Source organism: Pseudophryne corroboree, chromosome 11 (genome assembly GCF_028390025.1).
Source record: "Pseudophryne corroboree isolate aPseCor3 chromosome 11, aPseCor3.hap2, whole genome shotgun sequence".
Taxonomy (NCBI): domain Eukaryota; kingdom Metazoa; phylum Chordata; class Amphibia; order Anura; family Myobatrachidae; genus Pseudophryne; species Pseudophryne corroboree.
Genome location: NC_086454.1, coordinates 338,812,143 through 338,832,008, shown reverse-complemented (window position 1 = coordinate 338,832,008; position 19,866 = coordinate 338,812,143). Strand labels below are relative to the sequence as shown.

Genomic DNA, 19,866 nt, shown 5'->3' with positions numbered 1-19,866 from the left:
ACTCAGCTATCCAAGTCTCCCTTACCTTCCCCACTCACACCCCATACCTCACATAGCATGCACAGGCACTGGCTCTCAGCCATCCGAGCCTCGCATACCTTCCCCACTTGCACCCAATCCCTCTCACAGCCCGCACAGGCACTAGCACTCAGCTATCCGAGCCTCCCTTACCTTCCCCACTCACAGCCCGTACAGGCACTAGCACTCAGCCATCCGAGTCTCCCTTACCTTCCTCTCTCTCTCTCAGCCCACACAGGCACTAGCACTCAGCATTACCTTCCTCACTCACACCCCATCCCTCTCACACCCCGTACAGGCACTAGCACTCAGCTATCCGAGCCTCCCTTACCTTCCCCACTCACACCCCGCCCTTTCACACCCCGCACAGGCACTAGCACTCAGCCATCCGAGTCTCCCTTACCTTCTTCCCTCTCTCTCAGCCCACACAGGCACTAGCACTCAGCATTACCTTCCCCACTCACACCCCATCCCTCTCACACCCCGTACAGGCACTAGCACTCAGCCATCCAAGTCTCCCTTACCTTCCCCACTCACACCCCATACCTCACATAGCATGCACAGGCACTGGCTCTCAGCCATCCGAGCCTCCCTTACCTTCCCCACTCACACCCCATCCCTCGCACAGCCCGCACAGGCACTAGCACTCAGCCATCCGAGTCTCCCTTACCTTCCTCTCTCTCTCTCAGCCCACACAGGCACTAGCACTCAGCATTACCTTCCCCACTCACACCCCATCCCTCTCACACCCCGTACAGGCACTAGCACTCAGCTATCCGAGCCTCCCTTACCTTCCCCACTCACACCCCATCCCTCTCACACCCCGTACAGGCACTAGCACTCAGCTATCCGAGCCTCCCTTACCTTCCCCACTCACACCCCATCCCTTTCACACCCCACGCACAGGCACTAGCTCTCAGCCATCCGAGCCTCCCTTACCTTCCCCACTTGCACCCAATCCCTCTCACAGCCTACACAGGCACTAGCACTCAGCCATCCGAGCCTCCCTTACCTTCCCCACTCACACCCAATCTCTCGCACAGCCCACACAGGCACTAGCACCTCAGCCATTCAAGCCTCCCTTACCTTCCCTACTCACACCCCATCCCTCAGCCTTCCCTTCCCCACTTACACCCAATCCCTCGCACAGGCACAAGCACTCAGCCATCCGAGCCTCCCTTACCTTCCCCACTCACACCCAATCCTCGCACAGGCACTAGCACTCAGCCATCCGAGCCTCCCTTACCTTCCCCACTCACACCCAATCCTCGCACACCCCACACAGGCACTATCACTCAGCCATTCGAGTCTCCCTTACCTTCCCCACTCACACCCCATCCCTCTCACAGCCTGCACAGGCACTAGCACTCAGCCATCCGAGCCTACATTACCTTTCCCTCACTCTCAGCCCACACAGGCACTAGCACGCAGCCATCCAAGTCTCCCTTACCTTCCCCACTCACACCCCATCCCTTGCACAGCCCACACAGGCACTAGCACTCAGCTATCCAAGTCTCCCTTACCTTCCCCACTCACACCCCATACCTCACATAGCATGCACAGGCACTGGCTCTCAGCCATCCGAGCCTCGCATACCTTCCCCACTTGCACCCAATCCCTCTCACAGCCCGCACAGGCACTAGAACTCAGCTATCCGAGCCTTCCTTACCTTCCCCACTCACAGCCCGCACAGGCACTAGCACTCAGCCATCCGAGTCTCCCTTACCTTCCTCTCTCTCTCTCTCAGCCCACACAGGCACTAGCACTCAGCATTACCTTCCCCACTCACACCCCATCCCCCTCACACCCCGTACAGGCACTAGCACTCAGCATTACCTTCCCCACTCACACCCCATCCCTCTCACACCCAGTACAGGCACAAGCACTTAGCTATCCGAGCCTCCCTTACCTTCCCCACTCACACCCCGCCCTTTCACACCCCGCACAGGCACTAGCACGCAGCCATCCAAGTCTCCCTTACCTTCCCCACTCACACCCCATCCCTTGTACAGCCTGCACAGGCATTAGCACTCAGCTATCCAAGTCTCCCTTACCTTCCCCACTCACACCCCATACCTCACATAGCATGCACAGGCACTGGCTCTCAGCCATCCGAGCCTCGCATACCTTCCCCACTTGCACCCAATCCCTCTCACAGCCCGCACAGGCACTAGCACTCAGCTATCCGAGCCTCCCTTACCTTCCCCACTCACAGCCCGCACAGGCACTAGCACTCAGCCATCCGAGTCTCCCTTACCTTCCTCTCTCTCTCTCAGCCCACACAGGCACTAGCACTCAGCATTACCTTCCCCACTCACATACCATCCCTCTCACACCCCGTACAGGCACTAGCACTCAGCATTACCTTCCCCACTCACACCCCATCCCTCTCACACCCCGTACAGGCACTAGCACTCAGCCATCCAAGTCTCCCTTACCTTCCCCACTCACACCCCATACCTCAAATAGCATGCACAGGCACTGGCTCTCAGCCATCCGAGCCTCCCTTACCTTCCCCACTCACACCCCATCCCTCGCACAGCCCGCACAGGCACTAGAACTCAGCCATCCGAGTCTCCCTTACCTTCCTCTCTCTCTCTCAGCCCACACAGGCACTAGCACTCAGCATTACCTTCCCCACTCACACCCCATCCCTCTCACACCCCGTACAGGCACTAGCACTCAGCTATCCGAGCCTCCCTTACCTTCCCCACTCACACCCCATCCCTTTCACACCCCACGCACAGGCACTAGCACTCAGCCATCCAAGTCTCCCTTACCTTCCCCACTCACACCCCTTACCACACATCGCATGCACAGGCACTAGCACTCAGCCATCCAAGTCTCCCTTACCTTCCCCACTCACACCCCTTACCACACATCGCATGCACAGGCACTGGCTCTCAGCCATCCGAGCCTCCCTTACCTTCCCCACTTGCACCCAATCCCTCGCACAGCCCACACAGGCACTAGCACCTCAGCCATTCAAGCCTCCCTTACCTTCCCTACTCACACCCCATCCCTCAGCCTTACCATCCCCACTCACACCTAATCCCTCACACAGGCACTAGCACTCAGCCATCCGAGCTTCCCTAACCTTCCCCACTCACATCCAATCCCTCTCACAGCCCACAGAGGCACTAGCACTCAGCCTTACCTTCCCTACTCACACCCAATCCCTCGCACAGCCGGCATCCAGCCCCCATACGTCTCTATAGCTACACAAAATGTATAACTCACCGATGTAGGAGGATTTTCTCAAAGTGCACTTGCTTGCGATCTAATTCCAGATCTGGCCGCACACCCCGGCAACAGAAGTGATATATGGTGGGGTCAGGATTGTCCTTAATGCAGCACACAATATTATCTTCAAACACCCCCGGAGATGTAGGGTAGGCCCATATGGAGAGTTCCTGAGGTAGAACACACACAAATATATCTCCCCTGCAGAAATCAGACCAATCACCTCAGTACACACCTCATTGGGGGAAGGGGAGGTGAATATAAGACCCATCTTCTGGGAGAATAACCCATGGGGGGTATAGAAGACCCATCTTCTGGGAGAAGAACCCATGGGGGATATATAAGACCCATGTTATGGGAGAATAACACATGGGGGTATATAAGACCCATCTTCTGGGAGAAGAACCCATGGGGGGGGGGGGGGTATATAAGACCCATGTTATGGGAGAATAACACATTGGGGTATATAAGACCCATCTTCTGGGAGAATAACACATGGGAGGTATACAAGACCCATGTTATGGGAGAATAACACATGGGGGTATATAAGAAACCTGCTTCTCGCTGGGTCTCAGCGTCATGGCCGGCGGGTCCAGGATGAAGGTGGCGGCTTTCATGTCATGCTGGAAGCAGAAGGTGATGTCGGCATCCAGGGGAGACACGTTACAGATGGTAATTTTCTCCATGTTCTCTGGATACTGTCCAGCCTTATACCTGTACACAGGCATCATACATCATACCACACGCTAATATTACAAGGTATAGTCTTCATGCACTAATACTGGGAGAGAATGAATCTGCTGTCCATGGTTTAGATGTGAGTCCCTCTGGTATCTTACCTATAATTCACCCCATATGATATGTATGTTGGCTTAGCACTTGTATGACATACTGATGTCCGCCGTCTCATTACCTGCACCCTGACATATTCTCTGTCCTTTTCAGACCCCAATTAATGTCCTTCCCCCTACACCCGATTGATGTCACACTTGCTACACCTCCCCCCAAACTATTGCAGAATGTAGATTATTGAATAGGGAAGAGAAACACACACACACACCCACACATATATATACTCACACACACGCACAAATATACACTCACACACCCACACATATATACTTACACACACATATATACTCAAACACAGCAACACATATATACTCACACCCATATATACATTCACACATACTGTATATACTTACACACACCCACACATATATACTCACACACACACATAACCACACATATATACTCACACACACATAACCACACATATATACTCACACACACATATATACTCACACACCCACACATATATACTCACACCCATATATACATTCACACATACTGTATATACTCACACATATATACTCACACACACATACATAACCACACATACTCACACACACAACCACACATATATACTCACACACACATATATACATTCACACGTACTGTATATACTCACACACACCCACACACATATATACATATCCACTCACACATATATACTCCCACACACACATATCCACACACACACACACACACATATCCACTCACACATATATACTCACACACACACACACATATCCACTCACACATATACTCACACACTCACATATATATACTCACACACTCACACAATCATCTCACCGCATTTACATCAGAATAAAGCAGTAAAAATTTCTCCTCACTTGTCCCGGCTTTTACCACACAGGAGAGGGCCGAAGTCCAGGGTCCCGCTGCTCATAATGTACTTCTTCTGTACAATGTCATCACTTCTGGCCTCCTTCTTGCGGTGTGAAAATACAATCCTGAAATCAGAGATCAGCTGCTGTCATTCAGTCCCTGCTAGATATTGTCACGGATGTAGCAACATTCAGTTCAAGTGGACCCAACATAAATATGTGATGCATCACACCAGGGTACCGCCCATTTACCGCACCAGGGACCGCCCATTTACCGCACCAGGGACCGCCCATTTACCGCACCAGGGACCGCCCATTTACCGCACCAGAGACCGGTCATTTACAGCACCAAAGGCCGCCCATTTACCACACCAGGGGCCGCCCATTTACCAAAACATGCTCCGTTCAGACGTGCACAGCCGCAGCCGCTGACATAACTTATGCTGTGTCATTTTGATGGGCTGGCTACTAGTATATATGTATGTGTATATATATATATATATATCCACTATGAGTAATCAGACTAATAAATATTTATAGCTGCAAGTATTTTACAAAAGAAGTTGGTGGTTTACAAGGATTGTGAGGTAGTAAGGGAGGGTGTCAGGTTCTGTGTTTGGTGGGGAAGAACTGATTCAGGTTTACAATGGATACTTGCTGATAGGAGGCTGAACGATAGCAATGTGAGGATTCTCTGGTTCGCAGATTGGAGCAGTAGATACAGGAATCTATTTGAAGACAAGTTGAACTGGCAAAGCACAGCTGCCTGGGAATGGATTATATAAGGCTCACTGCACTGGGATTGGATACTGGAGTCATGTGAATAGTAAGGTCTATGTGACTGCCTGCAATAGTGTCAGCTGACCTCAGGCAAGATGGCTGTGCCCATAGAGCAGCAACATAATTCAGAAGCTGAACAAACCGGAACATCCTGAAATGATTGGCCAGCAGAGACATGCCAGTCAGTGAAGAGGCAGAGGAAGCTGTAGTAAGAGGGCTTAGGAACCCGTAGTGTGACAGTGGGGTGACAGAAATCACAGAGAGGAGGCAGGATCTTTCCCTTCGGAATCTATATACCCACATTTATTGCACAGATATATACTACCCCATATTTACTACCAGGTGCGCTTGCAATGTCCCTCTGTTACTAAAACACTTACTTAGGATCTTGACTGATTGCAGGAAAGGCGCAGACTCCGCGACAGTACAGCTGGTATCTACGATGGGTCCCAAGAACTTCAAAGTTTAGTGTTTGATCAAAGTTTCCAATATTATCAGACTGAAAATGGATTCTTAGTGGCACTTCTCCCTTAGCTGGTACTACCCAGCGGAATATACCGAGTCTGGGGACACGAGATGAAGTGAGAATGATATACACTCATTGCTAGCTGAAAATAATAAGTTTACACAATGTATAATCTTACTGTGGTAACTTCTCCATCTGGATGTCTCCAGTGACGCTGTTCTGGTCAGCATCTGAGAGAGGTGTCCTGGCGTCAGGCGGTGGTGATCGGCTCTCCAGGTTCTGCTGACTCTTGCGGAGAGAGGAAGTGCGACGTTTATCCCGCTGGCTCTCACGTCCCATGTCCGCAGCTTTCTCCTTCTTACTCCGGCTCCTTGTGGGTGTCAGCTGTTCCTCCTGAGGTCACACACAACCCAAATATCCTGATACTGCTAAAATATGGCACAGAGGCCAAGTATCCATGCTGCATGCTATTACCTGCAATGGTACACCGCTGCGTGCTATGACCTGCAATGGCCACCAACAGAATCACCTCTATACCCTCTGCCCATGACTGCTCCTGCAGGTCCGTCTGTTATCTATTGACCTTTTTCAGTCTGACTTCCGTCCTCTCCCTTCCACTGAAACTGCCCTCATGAAAGTCTGCAATGATCTCTATGCTGCCAAATCTAAGGGTCACTACTCTCTGCTTACGCTCTTTGACCTCTCTGCTGCTTTTGACCCTGTGGACCACCTGCTCCTCCTGCAAATCCTTCACTCCCTTGGTCTGTATGATACTGACCTCTCCTGGCTGTCCTCCTACCTCTCCGACCGTTCTACTTTGTCTCCTCTCATGACCCCACCTTCCCCTACTTTCACTAACTGTAGGTGTCCCCAAGGTTCTGTTCTTGGTCCTCACCTTTTCTCTCTCTATACATCCTCTTTAGGAGAACTCATTAGCTCTTTTGACTTCCATTATCTTCTCTACGCTGATGATATTTAGATCTACCTTTCCTCCCCGGACCTCTCCCCCGCTCTCCTCCCTTGTATCTCCAACTGTCTCTCTGCTGTCTCTTCTTGGATGTCCCAGCGCTTTCTTAAACTTCACATGTCTAAGACTGAGCTGATCTTCTCCCCACCCTCCCGCATAACCTCACCTCCCACACTATCATTATCTATTGATGGCACTACTATCTCTTATAGCTCCCAAGTGTGCTGTCTTGGTGTAATCCTTGACTCCTCCCACTCCTTAACACCACACTTTCAGCACATCTCACAGGCCTGGTGCTTCCATCTCAAAAAAATCTCCAGGATCAGATCCTTTTTCACCCAGGACGCTACTAATACCCTCATCCATTCTTTTGTCATCTCCAGACTGGACTACTGTAATCTCCTCCTGACTGGCATCCCTGACACATACCTCTCTCCACTCCAATCTATCCTCAATGTTGGAGCCCGGGTCATCTTCCTCACCAAACGCACTACGTCCACCTCCCCTCTATTACAAGCCTTTCACTGGCTTCCCTTCCCTTCAGAATCCAATTCAAACTTCTCACACTCACTTACAAAGCCCTCACCCACTCCTCTCCCACTTACATCTCTGACCTTATCTCCCTTTACTCTCCCACCCATCCTCTTCACTCTGCTAATGCACGCCGACTCTCCTGCCTTCTGATTACTACCTCCCACTCCTACCTCCAAGATTTCTCAAGTGCTGCTCCCTTTCTCTGGAATTCCCTACCTCTCCCCCTCAGACTCTCCCCACTCTACAAAACTTCTAACGGGCTCTCAAGACCCACTTCTACAACAAACCAAGTCGTCTCTTATCCTAACCCTCTGTTCCACACACACTCTTTAGCCCATCTGTGTAACCCGTCTGTGTGCCCCTCCCCTTTAGAGCAGGGCCCTCAACCCTCATATGCTTATCCTTCTCTTACTAAACCATCTTCGACGGCACCAAATCCTGCGGTTTTCTGCCACCCTGATACTTATTTCAGTGTCATCTGCTGATGTAGTTATGTTTATATACCCTGTACTTGTCCTATATTGTCTTGTACTGTAAGTCACTGTTTTGCTTATTTGTTTATATACCCTGTAATTGGGCGCTGTGGATCCCTTTTGGCGCCATATAGATAAAGGGTAATAATAATCTACCCTCCAGGCAGAACTGCGATCGGCTCATTGCTGTGTTACCACAAGCTGATGACACAGAACAGGCCGGAAGGATGAGCCACACTCCTCATTATCTCCTGAGGGGGGCTCTAACTATATTCTCCAGAGAGACAGCCCAGCATTCTCCTCTGCACCCATTCCCTGTATGATAGGCTCTGTGCCCTCACAGTTACTCACACATGGGTGACACAGAAGGGTATTGGTCATTCTTACCTTAAGAACAGGTTCTGGCTCAGATTCCGGCTCCTTCTTCTCCTCAACAATTACATTGGGGTCATCTGGTGACGCTGCGATGAAGGTGAAGTGACGGAGTGTCTCCTGCTCATAAGACAAAGTCCTCGGTTCAGGGAACGGGATGACGGAGAATAAATGAGGTGGTGGAATTGGAGGACCAGACGGGCCAAGTCCGAGGCCTTCAAGTACCTGGCAGGAGGAGGAGGAGACAGATGTGCATCACAAACCCATCACTGTACGCTGTTCATGTCTGTAACTATAGCAAATAGAAGCCAGTAACTTTGTGCCTGGAACACACCATGCTGCCATACAGGGGAGCAAATACATGTATATTGTTTTTGTGCAGGGTAAGTACTGGCTGCTTTTGCATGTGGCCCACACGTCAACAGCTTTATTTTTACATTTCAGTTTGCACTCACCCCACCCAAGTCTAACTCTCTCTGAACATGTTACATCTGCCCCCATCTGCAGTGCGGCGTGGTTTTGCCCCGCTGTGCGCTTTTTGCTTTTTTTGAAGAGACAGAAGGATCTGAGCAGCCTACATACACAGATCTGGGGTTAGTTCTCCAAGATGTTTGGAACAACCTCCCTGCCGAGTTCCTTCAAAACCTGCGTGCAAGTGTACCTCGAAGAATTAATGCTGTTTTGAAGGAAAAGGGAGGTCGCACCAAATACTGATATGATTCACATTTCTCTTCTGTTCATTCACTTTGCTAATTGATAAAAATAAACTGTTTCTGACAGCATGCGTACTGTGCAGCGTTGTTTCCACGCCTGCCTAAAACCTTTGCACAATACTGTACATCTGCCCCTAGCACTGTGTCCTGCACATCTATACCAGCAGAATGCTCTGCACTGCTGCTCTCACCTCCTCTGTGGACGGTAGAATCCCGCTTTGCAGAATCTTCTTCTCAATGGTTTCAGCATCTCCAGACACCTGAAAGTGGAAGTGTGGGATTCCCACCTCAGTCTTCAGTTCTTCCAAATGATCTTGACCTTCCCTCTCTGGCCCTATGTGTGGCCCAGCTTCATCTTCCGTGGTTCTCATTTTGTCCAGCTGCTCCTTCTCCATTCGTTCCTTCTCCTGCCTTTCTTTCTCTGCCTTCTCCCGCTCCAGTCTCTCCTGTCGTTCTCGCTCACGATCTTTGCGATACTTCTTACCTGACGGTGCGTGGCGCTCGGGAGCCTGGTCCTCCGCGTCATGCTGCACGTCCTCTGCTGGATGGCTTGGTATCAGGATCCCTTGTAGACGGTCCCAGAAAGTCAGGATGTGCAGAATTTCCTTCTGGGAGGACTCATAGCTCCTGAACCTTTGCATCATCTGCCTGTCACTGGCCGGCTCCTTCTCAGGCTCCTGCCTGGGGAGATCTCTGTTCTTTTTCTTCTTGCCTTCATCAGACTCATTGAGCAAAGACTCAGGCTGGTTTACTAAAATCTTTCTCTCCAATCCAGAGTCCAGCCGCTGTTCTGTCTTTGTGGCCTGATAGAGGAGAAAGGTGTTAGTGATATATAGACAGCAAATCCTGAATACAGACAGCTGAGCCTAAGCAGAGGATTCTGCACGTGCCCTATATAAGTAGAATAGAGGGGACTGGTTGGGTGACCTCTGCAAGCAGGTCACACCCCATGGGAAAGCTGGCCATGCCCTCTCCAGCGTAAGGCAAGATTCACAGAGAATCTACTTTATTTGGTGACACTGTCGGGAGCAGCACCTGTTTATTGCCAATTTGGCTCTTCTTTCCCTCCTTGTCCTCATCACGGCTCTTTCCTCTTTTAGACTTTTTTCTCAGTTCCTCCTCTTCTCTCTGTCTTATCAATTCTTCCTGCAGCCTCCGCTCTTGTTCCTCTCGGGCCAGACGCTCTTCCTGCTCTCTGCACCAGACACATTGAGAGAGAGGTGAGTGAGAGAGGAAGATGAGAACGAGATGAGTGAGAAAGATTAAAGCAAGATGAGTGAGAGAGAAAGATGAAAGCAAGATGAGTGAGAAAGATGAAAGCAAGATAAGTGAGAAAGAATAGAGTGACAGAGAAAGATTGAAGCAAAATGAGTGAGAGAGAAGGAAGAGAGCGAAAGGTGTGAGAAGGATGAGAGCGAGAGGAGTGAGAAGGATGAGAGCGAGAGGAGTGAGAGAGGATGAGAGCGAGAGTAGTGAGAGAGAAGGATGAGAGCAAGATGAGTGAGAAAGAAGGATGAAAGCAAGATGAGTAAGAGAGAAGGATGAGAGCGAGATAAGTGAGAGAAAGATGAAAGCAAGATGAGTGAGAGAGAAGGATGAGAGCGAGATAAGTGAGAGAAAGATGAAAGCAAGATGAGTGAGAGAGAAGGATGAGAGCGAGATAAGTGAGAGAAAGATGAAAGCAAGATGAGTGAGAGAGAAGGATGAGAGCGAAAGGAGTGAGAAGGATGAGAGCGAGAGGAGTGAGAGAGAAGGATGAGAGCGAGAAGAGTGAGAAAGAAGGATGAAAGCAAGATGAGTAAGAGAGAAGGATGAGAGCGAGATAAGTGAGAGAAAGATGAAAGCAAGATGAGTGAGAGAGAAGGATGAGAGCGAACGGAGTGAGAAGGATGAGAGCGAGAGGAGTGAGAGAGAAGGATGAGAGCGAGAAGAGTGAGAAAGAAGGATGAAAGCAAGATGAGTAAGAGAGAAGGATGAGAGCGAGATAAGTGAGAGAAAGATGAAAGCAAGATGAGTGAGAGAGAAGGATGAGAGCGAAAGGAGTGAGAAGGATGAGAGCGAGAGGAGTGAGAGAGAAGGATGAGAGCGAGAGGAGTGAGAGAGAAGGATGAGAGCGAGATGAGTGAGAAAGAAGGATGAAAGCAAGATGAGTGAGAGAGAAAGATGTAAGCAAGATGAGTGAGAAAGATGAAAGCAAGATAAGTGAGAAAGAATAGAGTGACAGAGAAAGATTGAAGCAAAATGAGTGAGAGAGAAGGAAGAGAGCGAAAGGAGTGAGAAGGATGAGAGCGAGAGTAGTGAGAGAGAAGGATGAGAGCGAGATGAGTGAGAAAGAAGGATGAAAGCAAGATGAGTAAGAGAGAAGGATGAGAGCGAGATAAGTGAGAGAAAGATGAAAGCAAGATGAGTGAGAGAGAAGGATGAGAGCGAAAGGAGTGAGAAGGATGAGAGCGAGAGGAGTGAGAGAAGGATGAGAGCGAGAGGAGTGAGAGAGAAGGATGAGAGCGAGATGAGTGAGAAAGAAGGATGAAAGCAAGATGAGTAAGAGAGAAGGATGAGAGCGAGATAAGTAAGAGAAAGATGAGTGAGAGAGAAGGAAGAGAGCGAAAGGAGTGAGAAGGATGAGAGCGAGAGGAGTGAGAGAAGGATGAGAGAGGAGTGAGAGAGAAGGATGAGAGCGAGATGAGTGAGAAAGAAGGATGAAAGCAAGACGAGTAAGAGAGAAGGATGAGAGCGAGATAAGTGAGAAAGATGAAAGCAAGATGAGTGAGAGAGAAGGATGAGAGCGAAAGGAGTGAGAAGGATGAGAGCGAGAGGAGTGAGAGAGAAGGATGAGAGCGAGAGGAGTGAGAGAGAAGGATGAGAGCGAGATGAGTGAGAAAGAAGGATGAAAGCAAGATGAGTAAGAGAGAAGGATGAGAGCCAGATAAGTGAGAAAAGATGAGAGCAAGATGAGTTAAAGAAAAAAGATGAGAGCGAAATGAGTGAGAAAAGATCAGAGCGAGAGAGAAAGAAGAGAGCGAGATGAGTGAGAAAGATGAGAGTGAGAGGAGTGAGAAAGACGAGAGAGAAAGATGAGAGAGAGATGAGTAAGAATAAGATGAGACTGAGACGAGTGCGAAAGATAAGAGTGAGAGAAAGATGAGAGCAAGATGAGTGAGAGAGAGCTAGATGATTGAGAAAAGATGAGAGCGAGATGAGTGAGAAAAGATGAGAGCGAGATGAGTGAGAAAAGATGAGAGCGAGATGAGTGAGAGAGAAAATAAGAATTTACTTACCGATAATTCTATTTCTCGGAGTCCGTAGTGGATGCTGGGGTTCCTGAAAGGACCATGGGGAATAGCGGCTCCGCAGGAGACAGGGCACAAAAAGTAAAGCTTTAGGATCAGGTGGTGTGCACTGGCTCCTCCCCCTATGACCCTCCTCCAAGCCAGTTAGGTACTGTGCCCGGACGAGCGTACACAATAAGGGAGGAATTTTGAATCCCGGGTAAGACTCATACCAGCCACACCAATCACACCGTACAACTTGTGATCTAAACCCAGTTAACAGTATGATAACAGCGGAGCCTCTGAAAAGATGGCTCACAACAATAATAACCCGATTTTTGTAACTATGTACAAGTATTGCAGATAATCCGCACTTGGGATGGGCGCCCAGCATCCACTACGGACTCCGAGAAATAGAATTATCGGTAAGTAAATTCTTATTTTCTCTATCGTCCTAGTGGATGCTGGGGTTCCTGAAAGGACCATGGGGATTATACCAAAGCTCCCAATCGGGCGGGAGAGTGCGGATGACTCTGCAGCACCGAATGAGAGAACTCCAGGTCCTCTTTTGCCAGGATATCAAATTTGTAGAATTTTACAAACGTGTTCTCCCCTGACCACGTAGCTGCTCGGCAGAGTTGTAATGCCGAGACCTCTCGGGCAGCCGCCCAAGATGAGCCCACCTTCCTTGTGGAATGGGCCTTAACCGATTTAGACTGTGGCAGGCCTGCCTCAGAATGTGCAAGTTGAATTGTGTTACAAATCCAACGAGCAATCGCCTGCTTAGAAGCAGGCGCACCCAACTTGTTGGGTGCATACAGTATAAACAGCGAGTCAGATTTTCTGACTCCAGCTGTCCTGGAACATATTTTCAGGGCCCTGACAACTCCTAGCAACTTGGAGTCCTCCAAGTCCCTAGTAGGTGCAAGGCACCACAATAAGCTGGTTCAGGTGAAACACTGACACCACCTTAGGGAGAGAACTGGGGACGAGTCCGCAGCTCTGCCCTGTCCGAATGGACAAACAGATATGGGCTTTTTTGAGAAAAAACCACCAATTTGACACTCGCCTGGTCCAGGCCAGGGCCAAGAGCATGGTCACTTTTTATGTGAGATGCTTCAAATCCACATATTTGACTGGTTTTAAACCAATGTGATTTGAGGAATCCCAGAACTACGTTGAGATCCCACAGTGCCACTGGAGGCACAAAAAAGGGGTTTGTATATGCAATACTCCCTTGACAAACTTCTGGACTTCAGGAACTGAAGCCAATTCTTTCTGGAAGAAAATTTACAGGGCCGAATTTGAACCTTAATGGACCCCAATTTGAGGCCCATAGACACTCCTGTTTTCAGGAAATGCAGGAAACGACCGAGTTGAAATTTCTTTGTGGGCCTTCCTGGCCTCACACCACGCAACATATTTTCGCCACACGTGGTGATAATGTTGTGCGGTCACCTCCTTTCTGGCTTTGACCAGGGTAGGAATGACCTCTTCCGGAATGCCTTTTTTCCCTTAGGATCCGGCTTTCCATCGCCATGCCGACAAACGCAGCTGCGGTAAGTCTTGGAACAGACATGGTACTTGCTGAAGCAAGTCCCTTCTTAGCGGCAGAGGCCATAAGACCTCTGTAAGCATCTCTTGAAGTTCCGGGTACCAAGTCCTTCTTGGCCAATCCGGAGCCATGAATATAGTTCTTACTCCTCTACGTCTTATAATTCTCAGCACCTTAGGTATGAGAAGCAGAGGAGGGAACACATACACCGACTGGTACACCCACGGTGTTACCAGAACGTCCACATCTATTGCCTGAGGGTCTCTTGACCTGGCGCAATACCTGTCCCGTTTTTTGTTCAGACGGGACGCCATCATGTCCACCTTTGGTATTTCCCAACGGTTTACAATCATGTGGAAAAAACTTCTCAATGAAGTCTCCACTCTCCCGGGTGGAGGTCGTGCTGAGGAAGTCTGCTTCCCAGTTTCCATTCCCGGGATGAAAAACTGCTGACAGTGTTATCACATGATTTTCCGCCCAGCGAAAAGTCCTTGCAGTTTCTGCCATTGCCCTCCTGCTTCTTGTGTCGCCCTGTCTGTTTACGTGGGCGACTGCCGTGATGTTTTTCCCACTGGATCAATACCGGCTGACCTTGAAGCAGAGGTCTTGCTAAGCTTAGAGCATTATAAATTTACCCTTAGCTCCAGTATATTTATGTGGAGAAAAGTCTCCATACTTGATCACACTCCCTGGAAATTTTTTTCCTTGTGTGACTGCTCCCCAGCCTCTCAGGCTGGGCTCCGTGGTTACCAGCATCCAATCCTGAATGCCGAATCTGCTGCCCTCTAGAAGATGAGCACTCTATAACCACCACAGGAAAGACACCCTTGTCCTTGGATATTGGGTTATCCGCTGATGCATCTGAAGATGCGATCCGGACCATTTGTCCAGCAGATCCCACTGAAAAGTTCTTACGTGAAATCTGCCGAATGGAATTGCTTCGTAGGAAGCCACCATTTTTACCAGGACCCTTGTGCAATGATGCACTGTTTTTAGGAGGTTCCTGACTTGCTCGGATAACTCCCTGGCTTTCTCTTCCGGGAGAAACACCTTTTTCTGGACTGTGTCCAGAATCATCCCTAGGCACAGCAGACGTGTCGTCGGGATCAGCTGCGATTTTGGAATATTTAGAATCCACCCGTGCTGATTGTAGCAGTATCCGAGATAGTGCTACTCCGACCTCCAACTGTTCCCTGGACTATGCCCCTATCAGGAGATCGTCCAAGTAAGGGATAATTAAGACGCCTTTTCTTCGAAGAAGAATCATCAATTCGGCCATTACCTTGGTAAAGACCCCAGGGTGCCGTGGACAATCCAAACGGCAGCGTCTGAAACTGATAGTGACAGTTCTGCACCACGAACCTGAGGTACCCTTAGTGAGAAGGGCAAATTTGGGACATAGAGGTAAGCATCCCTGATGTCCCGGGACACTATATAGTCCCCTTATTCCTGGTTCGTTATCACTGCTCTGAGTGACTTCATCTTAATTTGAACCTTTGTAAGTGTTCAAAAAAAAATTTTTAGAATAAGTCTCACCTAGCCTTCTGGCTTCAGTACCACAATATAGTGTGGAATAATACCCCTTTTCTGTAGTAGGAGGGGTAATTTAATTATCACCTGCTGGGAATACAGCTTGTGAATTTTTTCCCATACTACCTCCTTGTCGGAGGGAGACTTGGTAAAGCAGACTTCAGGCGCCTGCGAAGGGGAAACGTCTCGACATTCCCATCTGTACCCCCGGGATACTACTTGTAGGATCCAGGGGTCCTGTACGGTCTCAGCGCCATGCTGAGAACTTGTCAGACGCGGTGGAACGCTTCTGTTCCTGGGAATGGGCTGCCTGCTGCAGTCTTCTTCCCTTTCCTCTATCCCTGGGCAGATATGATCTTATAGGGACGAGAGGACTGAGGCTGAAAAGACGGTGTCTTTTTCTGCAGAGATGTGACTTAGGGTAAAAAACGGTGGATTTTCCAGCAGTTGCCGTGACCACCAGGTCCGATGGACCGACCCCAAACAAGTCCTCTTCCTGTATACGGCCATACTGTGCCGTTTGGAATCTGCATCACCTGACCACTGTCGTGTCCATAACATCTTCTGGCAGTTATGGACATCGCGTTTATTCATGATGCCAGAGTGCAAATATCCCTCTGTGCATCTCGCATATATAGAAATGCTCTATAGTCAATAAAATACTGTCCCTGTCAAGGGTATCAATATTTTTAGTCAGGGAATCCGACCAAGCCACCCTAGCTCTGCACATCCAGGCTGAGGCGATCGCTGGCCGCAGTATAACACCAGTATGTGTGTATATACTTTTTATTATATTTTCCAGCCTTGTCAGCTGGTCCTTGAGGACGGCCCTATCTATAGACGGTACCGCCACTTGTTTTGATAAGCGTGTGAGCGCCTTATCCACCTTAAAGGGTGTTTCCCAACGCGCCCTAACTTCTGGCGGGAAAGGGTATACCGCCCATAATTTTCTATCGGGGGGAACCCACGCATCATCACACACTTTATTTAATTTATCTGATTCAGGAAAAACTATGGTAGTTTTTTCACATCCCACATAATACCCTCTTTTGTGGTACTTGTAGTATCAGAAATACGTAACACCTCCTTCATTGCCTTTAACGTGTGGCCCTAATAAGGAATACGTTTGTTTATTCACCGTCGACACTGGATTCAGTGTCCCTGTCTGTGTCTGTGTCGACCGACTAAAGTAAACGGGCGTTTTAAAAACCCTTGACGGTGTTTTTGAGACGTCTGGACCGTACTAATTGTTTGTCGGCCGTCTCATGTCGTCAACCGACCTTGCAGCGTGTTGACATTATCACGTAATTTCCTAAATAAGCCATCCATTCCGGTGTCGACTCCCTAGAGAGTGACATCACCATTACAGGCAATTGCTCCGCCTCCTCACCAACATCGTCCTCCTACCTGTCGACACACACGTACCGACACACAGCACACACACAGGGAATGCTCTGATAGAGGACAGGACCCACTAGCCCTTTGGAGAGACAGAGGGAGAGTTTGCCAGCACACACCAAAACGCTATAATTATATAGGGACAACCTTATATAAGTGTTTTCCCTTATAGCATCTTAATATATATATAAGCATATCGCCAAATTAGTGCCCCCCCTCTCTGTTTTAACCCTGTTTCTGTAGTGCAGTGCAGGGGAGAGCCTGGGAGCCTTCCCTCCAGCCTTTCTGTGAGGGAAAATGGCGCTGTGTGCTGAGGAGATAGGCCCCGCCCCTTTTTCGGCGGCCTCGTCTCCCGCTCTTAACGGATTCTGGCAGGGGTTAAATATCTCCATATAGCCTCCGGAGGCTATATGTGAGGTATTTTTAGCCAAATTAGGTATTCATTTGCCTCCCAGGGCGCCCCCCTCCCAGCGCCCTGCACCCTCAGTGACTGCCGTGTGAAGTGTGCTGAGAGGAAAATGGCGCACAGCTGCAGTGCTGTGCGCTACCTTTAGAAGACTGAGGAGTCTTCTGCCGCCGATTCTGGACCTCTTCTTACTTCAGCATCTGCAAGGGGGCCGGCGGCAAGGCTCCGGTGACCATCCAGGCTGTACCTGTGATCGTCCCTCTGGAGCTGATGTCCAGTAGCCAAGAAGCCAATCCATCCTGCACGCAGGTGAGTTCACTTCTTCTCCCCTAAGTCCCTCGTTGCAGTGATCCTGTTGCCAGCAGGACTCACTGTAAAATAAAAAACCTAAGCTAAACTTTCCTAAGCAGCTCTTTAGGAGAGCCACCTAGATTGCACCCTTCTCGGCCGGGCACAAAAATCTAACTGGCTTGGAGGAGGGTCATAGGGGGAGGAGCCAGTGCACACCACCTGATCCTAAAGCTTTACTTTTTGTGCCCTGTCTCCTGCGGAGCCGCTATTCCCCATGGTCCTTTCAGGAACCCCAGCATCCACTAGGACGATAGAGAAAGATGAGCAAGAGAGAAAGAGGAGAGCGAGATGAGAGAGAAAAATGAGCGCGAGAGAAAGGGGAGAGCGAGAAAGGGGAGAGCGAGAGAGAAAGAGGAGAGCGAGATGAGAGAGAGAAAGATTAGTGGGAGAAAAAAATTAGAGTGGGATGAGAGAAAGAATAGAGTGAGAGAAAGATGAGAGCAAAATGAGTGAGAAGGATGATAGCGAAATGAATGAGAGAATAAGATGAAAGACAGATATGTGAGAGAGACAGGTGAAATACACAGAGATAAGAGACAACTGAGAGAGAGGACACCGAGATGAGAAAGAGAGAGAGGTGAAATAAAGAGAAAAAATAACTAAGGAGATAGAGATGAGAGAGATGACAGAGAAAGACAAGAGACAGAGATTTGAGAGATAAGCGAAAGACAGCGATGAGAGAGAGAGAGATATGTTAAAGGAATATATATGAAGCACATTTAACCATGTATAAGCTAGAACTAGCTTCACAGTATATTACACCAGATATCGCTCTATAAAAGTAGATCTACATAACAGCGCTTATTACTATCCTTAGACGTCCTCCAAGAAGATTGCGCCCCACAGTTTTTACCCATACAGTAGGTCCAGGGCCTGCTGAGTGCATGTAGGATGTTTCACCTATCCCTGCAATTACCTATAATCTTTAATAATTAAACAATCAATGTCTGAATTGGGTCATTATAATATTTGGGTTATTATATATGTATGGTTAATTTCAAAAGTATTGTAAACTTTATAGATTCCACTAAATATTGTTCTGCACACATTTCTGGATGAGGAATACTCAACCTGTATAAGAAAAATAGGATTTTAATCCCTACCGGTAAATCCTTTTCTCGTAGTCCATAAGGGATATTGGGGACACATTAGTACGATGGGGTATAGACGGGGTCCAAAGGAGCCAGTGCACTTTAAATTTCTTCAATTGGGTGTGCTAGCTCCTCCCCTCTATGCCCCCTTCCACAGGCAGTTATAGGTAAAAACAGTGCCCGAAGGAGAAAGGACATACTCGAGAGAAGGAATTGAATAACAAGGAGTAGTGAGATTTTTCACCAACACACTAATAACATAAACTCGACCAGCAACGGCTGGCAACAAAACAGCAACAGCTGAGCAGGTAACGTACAACAGACCACCTGCAGAAAGTCACCGTACTAAGGCAGATGCCCAATATCCCTTATGGACTACGAGAAAATTATTTACCGGTAGGTATTAAAATCCTATTTTCTCTAGCATCCATAAGGGATATTCGGGACACATTAGTACGATGGGGACGTCCCAAAGCTTCCAGAACGGGCGGGAACGGGCGGAGACGTTTGCAGTACCGCCTGCCCAAACTGGGTATCCTCTTTGGCCAGGGTATCAAATCCGTAGTACTTCACAAAGGTGTTCTTCCCCGACCAGGTAGCAGCCCGGTACAGTTGCAGGGCCAAGACCCCACGGGCAGCCGCCCAGGAAGACCCCACTGATCTAGTAGAGTGGGCCTTCAGAGACTGTGGAACAGGCAAAGCTGCGTGCACATAGGCCTGTTGGATAGTGAGCCTAAGCCAACGAGCAATGGACTGCTTTGAAGCAGGGCAACCCTTCTTCTGCACATCATACAGCACGAACAAGGAATCCGTCTGATTCTAGACGTTCTCTTGATATAGACCTTCAAGGCTCGCACAGAATCCAATGCCTCCGGAGGAGCAGAAGCGCCAGAACTAGGTGGAAATACAAGGAGGTTGATTCAAACGCAACACAGAGACGACCTTCAGCAGGAACTGCTGTCGAGTCCTGAGCTCTGCTCTGTCCTCGTAAAAGACCGACCAAATATGG

The 19,866-nt window shown here is 48.9% G+C and overlaps 1 protein-coding gene across 2 annotated transcripts in view; it reads right to left on the bottom strand.

The window, feature by feature from the left end:
• Positions 1–19,866, bottom strand: part of HYDIN (HYDIN axonemal central pair apparatus protein) — a 478,199-nt gene that overhangs the window by 190,151 nt on the left and 268,182 nt on the right. For both annotated transcript variants that reach the window (XM_063945857.1, XM_063945858.1), the window contains 8 exons: positions 10,293–10,452; positions 9,449–10,060; positions 8,560–8,769; positions 6,377–6,591; positions 6,113–6,295; positions 4,959–5,078; positions 3,816–3,975; positions 3,259–3,431 (listed from right to left, as the gene is read on the bottom strand). In XM_063945857.1, coding sequence (XP_063801927.1) covers positions 3,259–3,431; positions 3,816–3,975; positions 4,959–5,078; positions 6,113–6,295; positions 6,377–6,591; positions 8,560–8,769; positions 9,449–10,060; positions 10,293–10,452 — 1,833 coding nt within the window. The remainder of the gene's footprint in view (positions 1–3,258; positions 3,432–3,815; positions 3,976–4,958; positions 5,079–6,112; positions 6,296–6,376; positions 6,592–8,559; positions 8,770–9,448; positions 10,061–10,292; positions 10,453–19,866) is intronic.